This window comes from Schistocerca gregaria, chromosome 1 (genome assembly GCF_023897955.1).
Source record: "Schistocerca gregaria isolate iqSchGreg1 chromosome 1, iqSchGreg1.2, whole genome shotgun sequence".
Taxonomy (NCBI): domain Eukaryota; kingdom Metazoa; phylum Arthropoda; class Insecta; order Orthoptera; family Acrididae; genus Schistocerca; species Schistocerca gregaria.
In genome coordinates this window covers 186,890,056-186,911,294 of record NC_064920.1, presented here as the reverse complement: position 1 = coordinate 186,911,294, position 21,239 = coordinate 186,890,056, and the positions used below count along the sequence as shown (strand labels likewise).

General features: G+C 39.7%; 1 protein-coding gene across 2 annotated transcripts in view; it reads left to right on the top strand.

Annotated features, from left to right (window-relative positions):
- Nucleotides 1-21,239, top strand: part of LOC126336442 (uncharacterized) — a 99,437-nt gene that overhangs the window by 12,471 nt on the left and 65,727 nt on the right. For both annotated transcript variants that reach the window (XM_050000147.1, XM_050000156.1), the window contains one exon: nucleotides 17,294-17,512. In XM_050000147.1, the coding sequence (XP_049856104.1) occupies nucleotides 17,294-17,512 (219 nt within the window). The remainder of the gene's footprint in view (nucleotides 1-17,293; nucleotides 17,513-21,239) is intronic.

The following is a 21,239-nucleotide window of genomic DNA, read 5'->3' as shown; positions in this document are numbered from 1 at the left end:
TTTAGGTGGTGGATTACTGTTCTTTTTGCAGATGTAAGGTTGGCTTCCATGTTGTGGTATTTGGGGGATGATGGTGAGGCAAGGTTTGCGGTTAAGAAATTTGGAATGTTATGAGGGGGTGATTTGGCGGCAGTGAAGGTGAATCACTGTTTGATGGAGAAGGAAATGTGGGAAGGGTGCAACATTGGCTTTGTGTCAAGTCTGGTTGGTAGAGTTGGTAGCTAAAAAGTGTTTCCACTGTAAGGGCCAGAAGAAGGATAGAATGTCTTTAACAAGTCCAGCATTATGGAATTTGGGAGTGGGGCAGAAGGTGAAGCCTTTGGAAAGTCTTTTCACTGAAAGCTCAAAGGTATAGTAGTCTTTATGTTGTGCCTGTCTGTGACTCAACCTCTTCTGTATGTGGTTAGTAGCAATGTATACGTTTCATAATACTGTTGTTATTCCATTCTGTAGTTTCCATTGCTTAACAATGTGATTTTATTTTTATTGTTTCATTACCAATCATTGTAGACCTGCAACAAACAAAATACTGTGCGCATGCTATTGTGTTGGTGTACACTTGGCATGGCAAGTGTTGTTCCATCTAATAGCCATTATAGTCAAAAACAGGAACACATTATTTGTACCTGGAAGAGGTAGATCTTATGTAACTGTCACTGAACACAGTACACTTCAAATCTACTCGTGTTTTTCATACATCACCACCTTCTTCCCATTTTAGTGCCTTCTGATTCTTCTTCTTCCTCCTCCTCCCCCTCCTCCCCCTCCCCCTCCTCCTCCTCCTCCACCACTGTCTTCTTCCATTTTCTTTTTGTGCTTCCTCAGTTGTTTCATCCATCACAAAATTACACGGAGATGGCATCCAAGGCACACACCTTGGCTGCCGAACGCAGTTATTGCCCCGGGCACCACATCATTTGGTTGTACCAAGAAACCAAACTTTCCACTTGATTAACATGTAACTGAACTGATAAAGATGTGAGAGGTTGAATTGCATGGCTCCAGTTGTAATTCATAGTTCTGTATTCAAGGTTACTATTTTTTCTCCATTTTGTGAAGTGAGCAGCTTTATTTTTAGAATCAAATCTCTGTATCCACAACAGATAGGTGTTGTGTGGTGATATAATAATGACATGTGTTCAAATGATCTGTAGTCTTTCAATTGAGAGTTTCATAGTGATCTTGCCAATGTAGTATAATGCTGCAGAACACCTGTAGCTCAATTATGGCACTAGATGCAAATCAGTAATTACACTCCTGGAAATTGAAATAAGAACACCGTGAATTCATTGTCCCAGGAAGGGGAAACTTTATTGACACATTCCTGGGGTCAGATACATCACATGATCACACTGACAGAACCACAGGCACATAGACACAGGCAACAGAGCATGCACAATGTCGCACTAGTACAGTGTATATTCACCTTTCGCAGCAATGCAGGCTGCTATTCTCCCATGGAGACGATCGTAGAGATGCTGGATGTAGTCCTGTGGAACGGCTTGCCATGCCATTTCCACCTGGCGCCTCAGATGGACCAGCGTTCGTGCTGGACGTGCAGACCGCGTGAGACGACGCTTCATCCAGTCCCTAACATGCTCAATGGGGGACAGATCCGGAGATCTTGCTGGCCAGGGTAGTTGACTTACTCCTTCTAGAGCACGTTGGGTGGCAGGGGATACATGCGGACGTGCATTGTCCTGTTGGAACAGCAAGTTCCCTTGCCGGTCGAGGAATGGTAGAACGATGGGTTCGATGACGGTTTGGATGTACCGTGCACTATTCAGTGTCCCCTCGACGATTACCAGAGGTGTACGGCCAGTGTAGGAGATCGCTCCCCACACCATGATGCCGGGTGTTGGCCCTGTGTGCCTCGGTCGTATGCAGTCCTGATTGTGGCACTCACCTGCACGGCGCCAAACACGCATACGACCATCATTGGCACCAAGGCAGAAGCGACTCTCATCGCTGAGGACGACACGTCTCCATTCGTCCCTCCATTCACGCCTGTCGTGACACCACTGGAGGCGGGCTGCACGATGTTGGGGCGTGAGCGGAAGACGGCCTAACGGTGTGCGGGACCGTAGCCCAGCTTCATGGAGACGGTTGCGAATGGTCCTCGCCGATACCCCAGGAGCAACAGTGTCCCTAATTTGCTGGGAAGTGGCGGTGCGGTCCCCTACGGCACTGCGTAGGATCCTACGGTCTTGGCGTGCATCCGTGCGTCGCTGCGGTCCGGTCCCAGTTCGACGGGCATGTGCACCTTCCGCCGACCACTGGCGACAACATCGATGTACTGTGGAGACCTCACGCCCCACGTGTTGAGCAATTCGGCGGTACGTCCACCCGGCCTCCCGCATGCCCACTATACGCCCTCGCTCAAAGTCCGTCAACTGCACATACGGTTCACGTCCACGCTGTCGCGGCATGTTACCAGTGTTAAAGACTGCGATGGAGCTCCGTATGCCATGGCAAACTGGCTGACACTGACGGCGGCGGTGCACAAATGCTGCGCAGCTAGCGCCATTCGGCGGCCAACACCGCGGTTCCTGGTGTGTCCGCTGTGCCGTGCGTGTGATCATTGCTTGTACAGCCCTCTCGCAGTGTCCGGAGCAAGTATGGTGGGTCTGACACACCGGTGTCAATGTGTTCTTTTTTCCATTTCCAGGAGTGTAGTTTCAGGTTACTAATCCTAATGTCCAGGTGTCAGGTCTCAGTCAGATCTAGGATTTATTATGCCACTTATCAGTTCTTTCACCTCTGACAATGATTTGTAAATGTAAAATACTCAAAGTGGCACTTTTGTCGAGTGTTCACATTAATTTTAGATCCACTTCAAGACTGGCCAGGTTATGTCGGTTCAAACATCAGATGATGGCAAGAGTGTACCACTACCATCATGGCCATGTCTGGTAAAGCACTGTGGTGTTCAAGCCAACATTTGGATTGAGGACAACTTGATATATTTTACATATGTTATCTAGATTAAAACTGAAGAAACTGCAAAAAGGTGGGAATTTAAGGAGATGGGTCATGGATAAACTAAAAGAACCAGAGGTTGTACAGAGTTTCAGGGAGAGCATAAGGGAGCAATTGACAGGAATGGGGGAAAGAAATACAGTAGAAGAAGAATGGGTAGCTTTGAGGGATGAAGTAGTGAAGGCAGCAGAGGATCAAGTAGGTAAAAAGACAAGGGCTAGTAGAAATCCTTGGGTAACAGAAGAAATATTGAATTTAATTGACGAAAGGAGAAAATATAAAAATGCAGTAAATGAAGCAGGCAAAAAGGAATACAGACGTCTCAAAAATGAGATCGACAGGAAGTGCATAATGGCTAAGCAGGGATGGATAGAGGACAAATGTAAGGATGTAGAGGCTTATCTCACTAGGGGTAAGATAGATACTGCCTACAGGAAAATTAAAGAGACCTTTGGAGATAAGAGAACCACTTGTATGAACATCAAGAGCTCAGATGGAAACAGAGTTCTAAGCAAAGAAGGGAAAGCAGAAAGGTGGAAGGAGTATATAGAGGGTATATACAAGGGCGATGTACTTGAGGACAATATCATGGAAATGGAAGAGGATGTAGATGAAGACGAAATGGGAGATACGATACTACGTGAAGAGTTTGACAGAGCACTGAAAGACCTGAGTCGAAACAAGGCCCCCAGAGTAGACAACATTCCATTGGAACTACTGACGGTCTTGGGAGAGCCAGTCCTGACAAAACTCTACCATCTGGTGAGCAAGATGTATGAGACAGGCGAAGTACCCTCAGACTTCAAGAAGAATATAATAATTCCAATCCCAAAGAAAGCAGTTGTTGACAGATGTGAAAATTACCGAACTATCAGTTTAATAAGTCACAGCTGCAAAATACAAACGCGAATTCTTTACAGACGAATGGAAAAACTAGTAGAAGCCGACCTCGGGGAAGATCAGTTTGGATTCCGTAGAAATGTTGGAACACGTGAGGCAATACTGACCCTACGACTTATCTTACAAGCTAGATTAAGGAAGGGGAAACCTACGTTTCTAGCATTTGTAGACTTAGAGAAAGCTTTTGACAATGTTGACTGGAATACTCTCTTTCAAACTCTGAAGGTGGCAGGGGTAAAATATAGGAAGCGACAGGCTATTTACAATTTGTACAGAAACCAGATGGCAGTTGAAGAGTCGAGGGACATGAAAGGGAAGCAGTGGTTGGGAAGGGAGTGAGACAAGACAAAATATCCTTAGACTTCAAGAAGAATAAAATAATTCCAATCCCAAAGAAACGAAATGTTGACAGGTGTGAAAATTACCAATCTATCAGTTTAATAAGTCACAGCTGCAAAGTATTAATATGAATTCTTTACAGCCGAATGGAAAAATTGGTAGAAGCCGACCTCGTGGAAGGTCAGTTAGAATTCCGTAGAAATGTTGGAACACATGAGACAATACTGACGCTACAAATTACCTTACAAGATTTCTAGCATTTGTAGACTTAGAGAAAGCTTTTGACAATGTTGACTGGAATACTCTCTTTCAAACTCTGAAGGTGGCAGGGGTAAAATATAGGAAGCGACAGGCTATTTACAATTTGTACAGAAACCAGATGGCAGTTGAAGAGTCGAGGGACATGAAAGGGAAGCAGTGGTTGGGAAGGGAGTGAGACAAGACAAAATATCCTTAGACTTCAAGAAGAATAAAATAATTCCAATCCCAAAGAAACGAAATGTTGACAGGTGTGAAAATTACCAATCTATCAGTTTAATAAGTCACAGCTGCAAAGTATTAATATGAATTCTTTACAGCCGAATGGAAAAATTGGTAGAAGCCGACCTCGTGGAAGGTCAGTTAGAATTCCGTAGAAATGTTGGAGCACATGAGACAATACTGACACTACAAATTACCTTACAAGATTTCTAGCATTTGTAGACTTAGAGAAAGCTTTTGACAATGTTGACTGGAAGACTCTCTTTCAAATTCTGAATGTGACAAGGGTCAAATACAGGGAGCAAAAGGCTATTTACAATTTGTACAGAAACCAGATGGCAGTAATAAGAGTCGAGGGGCATGAAAGGGAAGTAGTAGTTGAGAAAGGAGTGAGACAAGGTTGTAGCCTATCCCCGATGTTATTCAATCTGTATATTGAGCAAGCAGTGAAGGAAACAAAAGAAAAATTCGGAGTAGGTATTAAAATTCACAGAGAAGAAATAAAAACTTTGAGGTTCGCTGATGACATTGTAATTCTGTCAGAGACGGCAAAGGACTTGGAAGAACAGCTGAACGGAATGGACAGTGGCTTGAAAGGCTGATATAAGATGAAAATCAACAAAAGCAAAACAAGGATAATGGAACAAAGTCAAATTAAATCAGGTGATGCTGAGGGAATTACATTAGGAAATGAGACACTTAAAGTAGTCAATGAGTTGCTATTTGGGAAGAGGTAGAGAGGATATAAAATGTAGACTGGCAATGGCAAGGAAAGCGTTTCTGAAGAAGAGACATCGAGTATAGATTAGAGCGTCAGGAAGTCGTTTCTGAAAATATTTGTATAGAGTGTAGCCATGTATGGAACTGAAATATGGACGATAAATAGTTTAAACAAGACGAGAATAGAAGCTTTTGAAATGCATTGGTACAGAATAATGCTGAAGATTAGATAGGTAAATCACATAACTAATGAGTAGGTACTGAACAGAATTGGGGAGAAGAGGAATTTGTGGCACAACTTGACTAGAAGAAGGGATCGGATGGTAGGAAATGTGCCAAGGCATCAAGGGATCAACAATTTAGTATTGGAGAGCATCGTGGAGGGTAAAACTCGTAGAGGGAGACCAAGAGATGAATACATTAAACAGATTCAGAAGGATGTAGGTTGCGGTGGGTACTTGGAGATGAAAATACTTGCACAGGATAGAGTAGTATGGAGAGCTGCATCAGACCAGTCTCTGGACTGAAGACCATAACAACATACATTCAGTGTGACTAAAACAAGGATTCTCGCTCTTTTTACAGTTTATGCTCTAATATCGAGAGCGGAGTGAAAATATTACTTTTTGAATAGCTCTTTGAAGTTAGTGGAAGATTATTTTTGTCGATTAGAAACAAGTGTGGCCCTACTGACCCTTGTGGGATCCTGCATCTTTTGCTTCCGCTTTACAACCATAAGTTTCATGCCTGTGAGGCAGTTCTGTCAATGAGACCATTATGGAACTGTGTGTCCACATTGTGTGTCCACTCCAATGGAACCTTTGAATGTGTGCAATACGGGAGCTGTGTTGATGCAGGTTTCTAAAAACTAACTGCATGAGCACATAAGGAAGAAAAGCAACACAGACAGTGTATGTGTTGGGTCCTTATGAAATCATTAAATTTTCCTTCACATTCCACAGTTCTCATCTATGCAAGCAGCTTCACCGTAAAGTACAACCTAACAACTTTTCCCAGTAGCCCTTATGAAATCATTAAATTTTACTTCGCATTCCACAAATCTCATCTATGCAAGCAGCTTCACCGTAAACTACAACCTAACAACTTTTCCCAGTAGTCCTTAATCCTGGCCCACCATTTGTTAAGACGTAAGTGTCCAACAAGAAGTTTTGTTTAAGATGTTGTTGTGGTTTTCAGTCCTGAGACTGGTTTGATGCAGCTCTCCATGCTACTGTATCCTGTGCAAGCTTCATCATCTTCCAGAACCCACTGCAACCCACATCCTTCTGAATCTGCTTAGTGTAGTCATCTCTTGGTCTCCCTCTATGATTTTTACCCTCTACGCTGCCCTCCAATACTAAATTGGTGATCCCTTGATGCCTCAGAACATGTCCTGCCAACCGATCCCTTCTTCTGATCAAATTGTGCCACAAACTTCTCTTCTCCCCAATCCTACTCAATACTTCCTCATTAGTTATGTGATCTACGTTCTTCTATAGTACCACATTTCGAAAGCTTTTATTCTCTTCTTGTCCAAACTATTTATCGTCCATGTTTCACTTCCATACATGGCTACACTCCATACAAATACTTTCAGAAATGACTTCCTGACACTTAAATCTATACTCGATGTTAACAAATTTCTCTTCTTCAGAAACGCTTGACTGCCATTGCCAGTAGACATTTTATATACTCTCTACTACGACCATCATCAGTTATTTTGCTCCCCAAATAGCAAAACTCCTTTACTACTTTAAGTGTCTCATTTCCTAATCTAATTCCCTCAGCATCACCTGACTTAATTCGACTACATCCCATTATCCTCGTTTAGCTTTTGTTGATGTTCATCTTATATCCTCCTTTCAAGACACTGTCCATTCCATTCAACTGCTCTTCAAAGTCCTTTGCTGTCTCTGACAGAATTACAATGTCATCGGCAAACCTCAGAGTTTTTATTTCTTCTCTGTGGATTTTAATACCTACTCCGAATTTTTCTTTTATTTCCTTTACTGCTTGCTCAATATACAGATTGAATAACATCGGGGAGAGGCTACAACCCTGTCTTACTCCCTTCCCGACCACTGCTTCCCTTTCATGCCCCTCAAATCTTGTTACTGCCATCTGGTTTCTGCACAAATTGTAAATAGCCTTTTGCTCCCTGTATTTGACCCCTGCCACCTTCAGAGTTTGAAAGAGAGTATTCCAGTCAACATTGTCAAAAGCTTTCTCTAAGTCTACAAATGTTAGAAATCTTGTAAGGTAATTTGTAGCGTCAGTATTGTCTCATGTGTTCCAACATTTCTACGGAATTCTAACTGACCTTCCCCGAGGTCGGGATCTACCAATTTTTCCATTCGTCTGTGAAGAATTCATATTAATACTTTGCAGCTGTGACTTATTAAACTGATAGATTGGTAATTTTCACACCTGTCAACACTTCCTTTCTTTGGGATTGGAATTATCTTATTCTTCTTGAAGTCTAAGGATATTTCGTCTTGTCATACATCTTGCTCACCAGATGGTAGAGTTCTCCAAAGGTCTCTTTAGTTTTCCTGTTGGCAGTATCTATCTTACGCCTAGTGATATATACCTGTATGTCCTTACATTTGACCTATAGCCATCCCTACTTAGCCATTTTGCACTTCCTGTCTGTCTCTCATTTTTCAGACATTTGTCTTCATTTTCGCCTACTTCATTTACTGCAATTTTATATTTTCTCCTTTCATCATTTAAATTCAATATCTCTTCTGTTACCCAAGGATTTCTACTATCCCCTTGTCTTTTTACCTACTTGATCCTCTGCTGTCTTCACCATTTCATCTCTCAAAGCTATCTATTCTTCTTCTGCTGTATTTACTTCCCTAATGCTTTTTTTTAAAAAAACTCTCGACAACCTCTGGTTCTTTCAGTTTATCCAGGTCCCATTTCCTTACATTCCCACCTTTTTGCAGTTCTGATCTACAGTCCACAACCAATAGATTGTGGTCAGAGTCCACATCTGCCCCTGAATATATAGCAATAGCTAAAAACAATGTGTCCAGTAACAAGCAGGTCCGCTGTAGGTGGAATGACATGACAGTAGACGGAACACTCAGTACACCATGGAACAAGTTTCTTTGCTGTTCACAGGCTGATGTATAGCTGCCATCCATGTGACACACCAGTCCCTCTTTATGCACCCAGAGGGGATGATTTTTCTGATGCCAATTTGCAGCTCCGCTGAGTCACCACTGCTATTGACACCCACTGTACACAGGGATACTAAGGGATACTAAGTTCCTCGCCCCTTTAATCAGTGCATAGAATGGTTAGGTAGTTACAGTGGGCTAGGAGGACCTTGGATCATAGGAGTGGTTTGACATCCATGGAGTCAGACCCTGGTACACTCAACTCTGTGCTTATGAGTTGAGGTAGTGAGGATGCAGGTTGGACCAGTGAGCGATTGGTTGATGCAGTGCATGGTTAAGACTTGCTGTGCCATGATGGTGATGTGGGTGTCAAGTCCTCAGGTTGGAAGTAGTGGGAGCACTGTGTGTGAATGCATTCATGGTCAGAGCTGGTTTTGGTGGTGGGCCATGAGCTTGCAACATGGCCTGTGACAACTACTTGAGGCCTCTACTGGTCTCAAACCATCTGCATGCTCCCAGAAACAGTCATCGTGGATGTAGGAAGATTTGTACTTGGGCTTGACACACTGCATGGTGCACAAGAGGTTTAGCAGTGTTGAATGCTTGTGCCCTGGCCATGTTTCAGACTGATTGGTTTATATTCAGATTAGGAAGCTGTGTAATGCTTTCATGACTGCCAGTGTCAGCAAGGCCTTGTGCATGTGACTTTTGAATGTCCTGATCACCCATCTGGCCTCTTGAGCTGTAGGGCAGGTGGAAGTGTGCAGTAATTATTGTTCAGTTCCATTACAGAGCCAGAACGCCTTGAAATGTGTAGATGTAAACTGGAGACTTTTCTCATATGCTAGTGTGTGGTGCACTTCCTTGATTGCCAAAACTGTAAAGAGTGCATGCTGGTAGCGTGTCTGATGGATAGTGGCAACATTGCAACAAAAGAAAACTTGGAGAGAGTATTCATTACATAGCTCCCTGAAATAGCCCAGCAAAATCAGTATGCACTCTCTCCCATATGTGATATGGACTTGGCTACAGAGAGAAATGCTGTGCCAGTGCTACCTGGTTTAGGGAGCAGGCATAAGAGGAATAGTACACATGCTCAATTGCTACATCAGTATTAGGTAAATTTATGCACTGCTGAACTAACACCTCCATGTGCATCATCACGCTGTGGGCAAGAAGTAGCTGGAGGATTGGGAGAAGAGATGAAATGATAAACTGACACTAAGAGTCACCTGAGGCTAATGTTATGACACCGTGTTTTGCATTGAGCCTCTACCACATTGCAAAGTAGTCGTGAAACAACTTGTCAATGTGGTTTGTTAAACACTCTTGCCTCTTTGACTGTGCCACTGAAGACACTGTGCCCAGAACTGCGCTATGGGATGACCCTTTTCAGTTTGAATTCATCTAGGGTTTGTTGTAGGTGCTGAGGCTAATGTTGAGACACCACTTTGTGCATTGAAACTGTATCACATTGCAAAGTAGTCATGAAACAACTTGTCAGTGTGGTTTGATAAACACTCTGACCATCTCGACTGTGCCACTGATAAAACTGTGCACAGAACTGGGCTGTGGACTGACACTGTGACTACCTTGCAGCCTTATGAATTTGAATTCATCTGTGATTTGTTGGAGGTGCTGGTTGAGCACAAAACAATCCATTTCCTGCCCATTAATCTCAACATTGAGGTCATTGGGAAGGTGGCGTAGGGTGTCTGCATTAGCATGTTGGCCAAAGTGCCAATAGAGGTTTCATAGTTATAACTACTTGAAAACAATGCCTGGCACTCCATGTACTGTGCTGTTTCTTCTGGGAACTTGGACCTACACCCGGAAAGTGATATGGTTTGTGGTCAATTAATAGGTAGAGTTTACTGCCACACAAATAAACATGAAACTTCTCCACTTCAAAAATGATCATTAATTTGGGAGAATTGTTTATTTCATCCACTGTTAATGTTTCCGAAGCACAGGCAATGAGTCTTTTTAAGATCGACCTGACATTTTGTGAGACAGAACGACCCTAATCCCACACTGTGGCGTGTCTGTTGCGAGCTGCATCCACAAGCCTGGTGTATGCGGTATCAAGCATTGTGTTGTTTTCACACTCCTTAAATAGTTGAAAAGTCTGTTGACATGCTGCTGACCACACAAATCCAGTGTATTTTTTATACAGTGAACAAAATGGGTGAGCAATTTGCATTTCCTTGGGTATAAACTTAGCAGAGTAGATGATTGTTTTCCAAGAAAAGTCCACAGTTGTTTCTGGTTAGTGGGCACTGGCAAGTTTATCATGTTGGCATGGTCACACATTGGCATAATATATTTGCTGGTTGAGAGTTAGTCCTCGATATTTAATACTTGGGCTGAAAAGCTGCACATGTTTAACTGATAACGTAAGTCTTTTCCGAAACTGCATGTTTTGCTTTTGTTACAGTGATATTGTTTTCTAAGTAGTCAGAGCTCTGCAGAATATCGTTATTCAGTTGCACCAACTATTTCTGAAGTATGACAGGGGTGCTATCAATGTCAAATGGTAAGTGATTATACAGGAACGTGCTGAATTGCGCACTTAATACCTGTAGCTGGTTTGATTCATCTAAGTGGAATTGTAGATGTGCATCTTTTAAATCAGTTTTTGAGTAATCTTCTCTTGGCTAGCTTTGTTGGCAAATCCTCTGGCTGTATTGTAGGTTAGAGGTCAACATATGACTGAGCATTTTTGTTTGCTTTAAAATTGCCACGAATGTGTGTTTAGACATATTATACTTTTTAGTGATGGCCCATTAGATACCAGGGAAATGACACCTAGTTAATGAAGCCACGTTAGATCGACCTGAAGAACATCTCTAATGGCAAACAGTAGAGGGCAAACTCTTTGCATTGGTTGTGGTTTCATAGATATATGACAATCAAAATTTCTTGCACAACGTAACACAAGCATTGAAAATGCAGAGAGAGAATCAAGATTGGTAAGTGATCCTGTTTTGGTCACTACTCAGATGCTATAAAGGCATATAAAGTGAAAATTTTAACAATGTCAATTGAATCTACATGTTCTTATACTTAGATGTAAATGGCAATTCTTCAACTAGAGATGTCTTTTGGCAGTAAGACATGACCCGCCACTGAGCAGTTTTTAGCAGAGATGAGACAAGGTGCTGATAAATGCCTTTATTGATAAACGACACTGCAGCTAACCAGTTGGATCTCCACTAATTGGCCTGAAATGATGGAGCCAGTGTCAGCTCCTGCTTTGCTTGCTGGATTGTATGCCCAGCCAACATGACTGTGTGGAAAGATGTGTCTTCACTGGACTGTGTTGTTACATGAGGCCAGCCTGCTGCTTGTTGATACACAACTGCTAGGTGTCAGCATTTGCCCTACACTCAACAGCGAGCAGCACAGTGGGGACAGATGTTTTGCGTATGATGTTGGCCACACTCGGGGTGTGACTGTAGCTTTGCTGACCTGCAAGGCACAGACTTAAGCGTCAAGATGGAAGGATGCTTTTGACCCATCAGTTTTTTATTACACGAAGGGTTTACTCGATGCTGAGGGGTAATCATCATGACTGACCTACTTAAGTCCCTCATGAGATGTCGAATCGGAATGACCAGGAGTTCTGGTGAGACTTAGGGATGTAAGAAAAAGATGATTAGTGAGAATTATCACAGTGACTAACCACTTTTAATATCAGAATTTCATTAATGGTGAGATACTGAGCCTTGGAAGCAACCCCAAAAAATTCAGCAGTCTTAAGATCTTTATTAAGACTAGTATTGGATGTGACCAGTGCTTTAGCCATAATTTTTGTATTGGGAGATATATGCACAACCACATCATGAATAAATGATTCTACATAATACAGAACTTCACAGCTGTTACAGTTGAAATTGCACCGTCGTGAGAGACTCTTTAAAGCAGAAGTCTATGCTGCATAAGACTATCCATGTTGTTTATGACACTGATAAACCTTAGCCTACACGCCACAAAACTGTCTAATGACCATAATATTTGATTAACATAGTCCATAGTTGTTGTTGCCACTACCACAAGAGTTCCAGGATAGCAGAATGCTGTGCTTGCTGTTGTTGCTGTTGCTATTGCTGTTTTAGTTCTGTAGCAGTTGCTGCCGCTACTGCAGTTACACCTGTTGTTGTCAAAGTTCGAGAACTTAGGATCGATAGCACTGCCCACTGAGTGTGATTGTCTCACTAAATGCATAATTGGACAAGTTCTTGATTCACTTTTGTGTCGAATGTCAGTATAAAGGCATAAACTAAATCAGTGTCAGAATCATCATTAGCTATACACTGATCACATGTCAGTTGCGAAAAACACAGTCAAAAAACAAATCAGGATGTTGGAGAGGTTGTGATATGATAGACTGGACACAGCAAGGAAGAAATTCCAATGCAGTCTGCGGACCTGTGTATACCCTTGTTAGTGGTGCTGCCCATGTGACACATTGGTCCTGCCTCTTGTGACCAGACTGTTAGGTTGCCTGATGGCAACTTTCCGCATTTCTGCATCACTGTTGCCATTGGTACCCACTGTAGGTGGTGTACTAAATAATGTTTGCTGATGGCTGAGGCATACAAACTCTACTTTAGGAGAGAACTCAGATGGTAACTGAGCAAGGCTCAAAGTGATTCACAGAAGTATGCAAACTTCTGAGAGGAGAGGGTTCCTGTTCTTATTATCAAATCCATTGTACTCAGTAGAATTCCATGATGTGCTCAGTACTAGTGTAACTGTCTAGTGATGTATTTATATAAAATTGTATATTAAGAAATTTTAGTGACATAGGGGGTAGGATACTGATGAAGTCTGTTGTATTATTTATGGCAATTTGAGTTTGAACAAGTCAAAATGGAACCGAAGCACAGATTAACAATTAACATTAAGAGCATCTCACATGGTGCTGGTCTAAAGACAAGTATGTTGGCTTATTTTGCGTATTTTCAATTCTTATCGCCTTTTGAATTATCATCTGGGCAGTGCACCTAAAATAAATAATAATAGTCCTAACCCTAATAACAGGGCTATAAATGACGAGTTGCACATAGCAAATGTATTTAATAATCATTTCTTAAATGTAGTAGAAATTATAGGTGAAAAAAATTTGAAGAGAAAAATCACAGCAGTATGTTGGAAAAGTAACTCTCATAAAATTCAATTGTATGAATGTATCACCATCTTCCCCTTCTGAAATTAAAAAACTCATGTGGTGTCCCATAAATAAAAGATTGCAGCTCAGAAATCAAACCACATATACTTATAGATATTTCTTTAATTAGCTTGCAGTCGGAAGTAAGTGCTGTAAAAAATAAAAATAAATAAAAAAATAAAAAAAATCCAACTCTCAAAATCAGTTACTCTTCTAAGGAATAAACAATGCACTTCATGATTTGGCCTCTTGTTCCCACAAGCTCATCTGGTTTTAATGGTATGTCCAATAGAGTAATAAAGATTTGTTCCCGTATAATAAGCCTGTTTTATCTGAAATACATAATGCATCACTAATTCAAGACACTTTTCGTGAGAGACTCAAAATACCATCTTTAAACCTCTATTTAATAAGGTGATAGGAGAGATGTCAATAACTACTGACCTCTTTCACTCCTGACATCATTTTCCAAAATTTTGAGAAGGTGATAGATTCTAGAATACCTCACCTTAGCAACAGTAATATCCCCAATAAATCAGAGTTTTGGTTTCAGAAGAGTTACTCTTCTGAGAATGCCAGTTACATGTTCACTCATCATATTTTACAAGCATTAAATAATAAAATTGTACCAGTTGATATTTTCTGTGATCTATCTAAGGCATTTGCCTGTGTGATCACAGTATTCTCCTTGATACATTGAAGTTTTATGGGATTGTTGGTATAGCCAACCAATTAATGATGTCATAGCTGACAAAAAGAAAGTTAAGTAGTACTTAATAATTCAACCTGTAAAGTCCAGGGACGTATTTCTGACTGGGGAGAAATCTTGTATGGGGTTCCCCAAGTTACGGGTCGATTATTGTTCCTCATATGTTAAAATGATATTCAGTCTAATATATAACAATCAGAATTATTTCATTTTGCAGATAACACTAGTTATGTCAATAATGCAAGCATATATACAGAAACAGAAGAAATGGTGAACAATATTCTTAAAAGTGTGTTTGACTGATTTTCTGCAAATGGTCTCACCCTCAATTTTCAAAAGACTCAGCACATTCACTTCTGGACATCTAGACATTTTACACAGTGATAAAAGTAACACATGGTGGGAAAATAATAAATAGGGTGGAAACTTCAAAATTCTTAAGTGTCCATATTGATGAGAAGAATTTAAAGTGGAAAAAGCACATTTCGGAAATCTTAGTTTAGCCACATTTGCACTTAGAATCATTGCAAATTTTTGGGTAGAGTCTAATCAGTAAGTTTGTCATATTTTGTATATTTTTATTCAGTAATGTTCTGGGGTACCTCAGAAGGAAAGTTTTTGTTTCTCAAAAAAGGACCACGAGAACAATATGTTGTGCTCACCAATGATCACCTGGTAGACATCTCTTTAAGGAGTTGCGCATTCTGACTAAAACTTCACAGTATGTTTATTCCCTTATGGAGTTTGCTGTAAGTAATCCACTACAGTTGAAAGGGAACAGTGATATACATAATCCATATGCCAGAAGAAAAAATGACATTTTTACTTCACATTAAGATTGTCTTTAGCACAGAAAGGTGTGCACAGAGCTGCAGTTAAAATTTTTGATTACTTATCCTATGATATAAAATGTCTGACAGACAGCAAAGTACAATTTGAAAACAAACAGAAAAAGTTTCTCCTTGACAGCTAGTTCTATTCAACAGAATAATTTTTATTATTGTAATGCTTAAAATGCGATGGGGATCATTACTAACTCACATCTGTGTCTTTTATATATTAAAACAATTAACAGTCTTATAAATGTTCACCATGTAGTCATATTTAGATTAATTTTCAATGTGAATGTAAAATGACTTGTTCCACACATTACGATTCATTGTGCAAAATGATTCATGGAACATGAAACTAACTAAATGGTTGTTCATGATTACTCCTTAATGGTTTTTATTGCCAATGATAAAATTCAGTTCTGGCAGAACTGTGATTTACACAATCACAGTACAAAAGTAGTTTATTGTAGACTTTGCCTTCTTATCTGGAATTGACAGGGGAGTTATGCACTTTTGTGCCAATGTACTCAACAAGCTCACATCTGTCATAAAGTAGGAAATTGGAAATACTAACCATTTCTGAGGAAAATTGAAAAATTCCTCATTAACCACACTTCCTACAAATTATTTGAATATCTACAAGGTTCAAGTATTAAACAATTTTGTTAGCTTTGTGATAAGTATCACTGTTCGTTGTAAAGCTGCTTGGCACAAAGTAATGTGCTCTAAACAGGACTTAGTATTTACTGGTGTAGGTAACTATTTTCTTTGAAAAATACAATCAAGTAAATATTAAGCCAACAGTAGCAGACAAACAGTTGAGAACGCAGCATCTTTTTCAGAGTGGCAGCTCTCTTTCTGACATACTTAATTAAATTTAGCTGGCATAATCATGGATAGGATTAAGCATTGTAGTGATATTTTATTGTTAACAGTACACAAATTAAGTTTCTACTAATTGCTTTGTTGCTGTATACTTCAACTTGTTCTACATCCCTAAAGGTTCTCCTTGATGGGATGAATGAAACACAACAAATGATTGAATGGACTCTAGTTTGACATTGTGTTCACCTTATTTCAACCACTGGTGTATTTTTACACAGAGGTCAAGATATTTTGTGTAGTCAAATGTGTGTAATGGTTGCAGCTTGTATTAAGTAAAAGTGAAGGAAATTTATTCATTCATGCAGTCATTAAGGGATTATTTTACAGTGATTATGCAAGATATTCCATATTTGTGACACCTGTGTGATGATGTTTGAATCAAATTTTGTAATTCTATGCTAAGTAATAGTTGGCAATTATGGAAAACAGCTGCTAATAAGGCAAATGGATGTGGGGTTCTGAAAAATCAATTGTATTACATGACATCAGTGAGGGATTAATATTGCACATCTCATGAAGAATGTGACCATACAAGATGGTGCAGTGGTTAAGGTGTTGGAGTAGCAGAGTTAAAATCCTCATCCATTGATTTAAATCCCTTCCAACAATACTGAAGGAGAGTACCAAGAAAATTTATTAGGAAAATTGTGACTGTTTTCCTTCCCCATACTTGTTAAGTTTCAACTTTTGCTATGTCTTTAATTGATGAATGGTATTTTAGATTGTAATATTTCTTTCTGTTTTGGACCCAGACATCGAACATTAATGGCACCAAAAATTGGTCAGTCTCAACTACATAAGATGATAACATAACTGGTCATATCTTTAAGAAACATTTTTTACTATTTTTTTAACTTCAGTTTTACTTCATGTTGTGAAATGTACAAGTATAGTAGAGAGGAAATAAAAACTTGATTTTTTTCCCCTCTTCAGAAATCTTATTGATGTGTGTACTTCCACAGTTATTATTGTAGATGTGTCAGCTAATTTACTGCTATAACATCAAATCATCATTTAATAATAAAGCCATAGTTTATTTATTTGACTGCATTTATATTTTTTGGGTCTTAAATACTGCATTGCTCTCAAGAAAAACTAAAATGTATATACTGTTAAACCTAATACTGTTTTTTTCTTTTTGTTCCAGAAACAGAGTCAGGATTATATATTTCATTGCATTTATCTCTCTGTTATACAATGAGTATCTCAGTTACACAATGCACAGATATGTTCTCTGGCCAAATCTTACCTGTGAGAGATCTCATGAGTGTGTCAGCATTCTCTTTGTTGCTGATCCACAAATTATTGGTGAACAATTTGAGATGCCATTTCCTATCGGGACCTTAGCTAGGTGGGACTGTGACAGGTAATGGAGAAATGGATTTATTTGTATAGAATTACATATTTGTGTGCATATATTTTCGAGTGCTTATAAAAAACTATTGTATATGTAGTAGCTGTTGTGGTACAAATATGGACACCTATATTGGACAGGAATTTACAGATTAAAATTATACACAAACACAGCATTATCGAAAGGATAGATTGCTACTCACCGCATAGAGGAGGTGTCAAATGTTTCCACAAGGAAACATTTAGGAAAACCAATACTAATCAATTGTATCTGACAAAAACATCAATAAAAGCTGACAATGATGACTACTAAATTATGAGAGATATTGGATGGTAATTGCTTCAAGCCTGAATATTCTGTTAGAGGATATATGTTGTAAAATAATATTTGCCTATATTTTATGATTTGGGCAATTTCAAATTTATTTTCCAGAGCCACTGCTGCCGAATGTCATTGGTTCTAAGACCCACAGTACTTCAACTGCCCATTTCATGACTCCTTACTTACCAACTTCCAGATTTTCACTGCTACTATTCTTTTCTATATTGCACTGTCTGGCAGTGTCTTCCTTGACCTATAGTTCTGGCTGATTTTTCTGCTTAATCATGACGTAGATCCAGTTCCTCCTCCTTGCCTGGTAAATAATCTTCCAATTCTGAAATCTAGCACTTTTATCATTTCATGATTTGTAAGTAAACTCTGCTATATGGAAAGTAGCTGTTACTTGTGTTAAGTTACAAATGCAAATGCTGTAACAATATGCCACTGGAATAGTCTCCACGTCCTTTCTATTTTCTTGTCACTTTCTCTTTTTTATGTTTTACCACACTTACATACATTGCAGTATTGCAGAACGTAAACACTAAATGGAACAGTAACTAATTTTATATCTGTAACTGTAGTGATTTACAAGTTACAGGTATCATGCTCATTATTTGTGGACATGTAATGAAATTGATAAAAGAGAATACAGTCTCAGCATGTGTCACCATATAAGAGATTTTGACAACAGATATCTACGAACTGTGCAGTGGAACATGCTTTTTCTGCGTAATTAATAAAATTCTGTAAGTTAAAACAAATTGTATCTCCATCCTTTCATGAAACTTAGTGGGAGATGATCAAAACTGTAAAGGATCCCTAGTATCAAATGAGACATGGTTAAATTACTAATCTGTCAAGTACTGTTGCCGATTGGTATATTTAGCTTTTCACTTCGCAGTAAAAAATATATGATATAGATGAAAAGTTGTGGCAGCTGCCATCTTTTTGGTGGTATACACTTCAAAGCACAGTTCTGTGACTGACTCATCAAGTTCCTACTTACAGAAATATTTATCTTTGAAACATTATATTTAATTTAAATATGAAGAGATGTACGAAAGTTTCATTGAAAGCATTTCAAAGGCTCAAGTGAAGCAAGTAACAAGTGCAAATACAGGACTGAAAAAGACAAGAGATACTGGGTGTTGATAAGAGAAGAGGGAAGGTGGAGGAAGGGAGGTAAGGGAATTGTATGAGAAATCTGGAAGTATAAATAAAATGAAGAACAGTGAGGAAATTGAAGCTGTTGAGTGAAGAAGATGGATTTGTACTCATATGGGGGTGGGGGGAGAGTAGAATTGAATGAGAACAGGGGCAGAACTAGGAAGAGATGCAGAGACAGATGGAGGGCAAGTACTAATGGAAGCTGAGCTCAGTAACATTGTGGGACTTTTGGATCTATAGGAGTTCTGCCTGCAAAAAAAAAAAAAAAAAAAAAAAAAAAAAAAAAAAAAAAAAAAAAAAAAAAAAAAAAAAAGGTATGTAGGTAGCTGTCTGGACAAATGGCTTGTTGATTTATGGCTAAGCCCATTAGCTATGATCTGATTACTGTGAAGTTGATAAATTTCCCGAAAACATTTTGCACCATATGCACATCTAAGAATGGTGGGCTCAATTCAAGAGCATAGAATTAAAAATAATAATTAGGGTGACGAGGGGAGGGGGGACACAACTGAACTGTGTGATATATAACAAAACAGTAACCAAAATAAAGGCAGGCTCTTTGAAAGTGCACATCTGTGAAATCAAAATCTGCTACTGAATAATATGCAGTATCAACACTGTTGCACCCCATGAATTGTGTCATAGTGGGATTCATCATGGCATGGTGTCCGCAGTGTGAATGAGACGTTGCTGATCAAGCCTGCCCCACTGGTGGTGTCTCCTGAGGTCATCCAGTGTCTGGGGAGTGCACTTGCAATGACACTTTGCAGGTTCCAATTGGATCCAAGCATGTTTAATTGTGTTCACGTCAGCAGATAGCACTTTTCATTCCATTCATTTGTTTCTTTTCTCCTGGTGGAAGGCGTCCACAAGGTAAGTGCAGTGTGTTTGTGCATTATGATTTTAAAATACAAATTCATCACTAAAACATTGACTTAAAGGGTAGAAAGTAGGCTGGAAGATTCCATTTCAGTACTGCAAGCCCTCAAAGTATGACAGACCCATCTCCCAACTGAACCTGTTGATTATGTGCCTGAGATGTGCACTCGTACCTGGCTCCACCCACATGCTTCTGTGATGACAATCAGACTAATCCTGCACTCACTTATGACTAAATTCAGCACCATTGATCCAGATTCCATTACAGAAATTTTCTTGCTCAGTTCATTGCACACCACAATGTAGGGTTTGTAGTGTTGTTTGTAATGTAGGCCTAGAGGATTAATTTATTGTGTGGAGGTGAGTGCATACTGTCCAACTTGACACAGCTCTCCCAACTGCCTCCAGAAAGTCAGCATATGGTTGTGTTGCATCTTCCTTGGAGTACCTGCAAGCCATTATTTATAGAAAGTGGTCATCAGCTGGTTATTATTGACTGCATGTAACCATTACAACCCAGACTTTCAGTGTTCTCCCCATAGTGGTTGAATTGTTTGAATGACATGTATGTGGTGTATGCTAATTGTACTGGAAACATCAAGTGCTGACAGCCCTTCTTGTCGTGAAGTGAAAATGTATTCAGAGCCAAAGCTTGAAATGTCCATCAAGGCATGTTGACTGATTGACGTTGTAGAGCGGCATTGTTTCGTTGGTGATTGGGATATAGTGCACTGTACTGAAGTACATTGAAAGCACAGGTTTACGTTTATAATTATTACAAAGGTGTGTCTACATATCAGTTTCCTGTTCTCAAAATAATATACAAAGTGGTTTCTGATAAAGAACAGTAATTATGCAAGTAATGAGGGTGCTGCAAAAATGTTTTTGAACAAGGTATATGACATGTCTGGCTTTACACATGCCCTGGACTAGTATAGGGCATAGTTGATAGGTGTGTGGGGTGCAGTGCATTCACTATCTTTCTATAAGGCATAAGGATGAGTTCAGTGCAGAATATGGTTCTGTTTTAGTGTTGTAGAATAGCCATTGGAAGTAAGAGAGAGATTATTTTTTTACTTGTTAGTAAGTTTGTGGAGAGTGTTAGGACATGGGTTGAAAATGGGAGAACTATACATGAGAAGTTATTGTTAGTGATCGGTGTGTTTAAAATGGACAAAGGTTGTAATGTACCTCTTCTGAGAGGTGGGTATCAACATCCAAGAAGGCGGGTCATTGAGCAGAAGAATTTACACTGAGGTGACAGAAGTCATGGGATACCTCCTCATATCATGTTGGACCTCCGTTTGCCCGGAGTACATCAGCAACTCAATGAGGCGTAGGCCCAACAAGTCTTTGGAAGCCTGCAGAAACA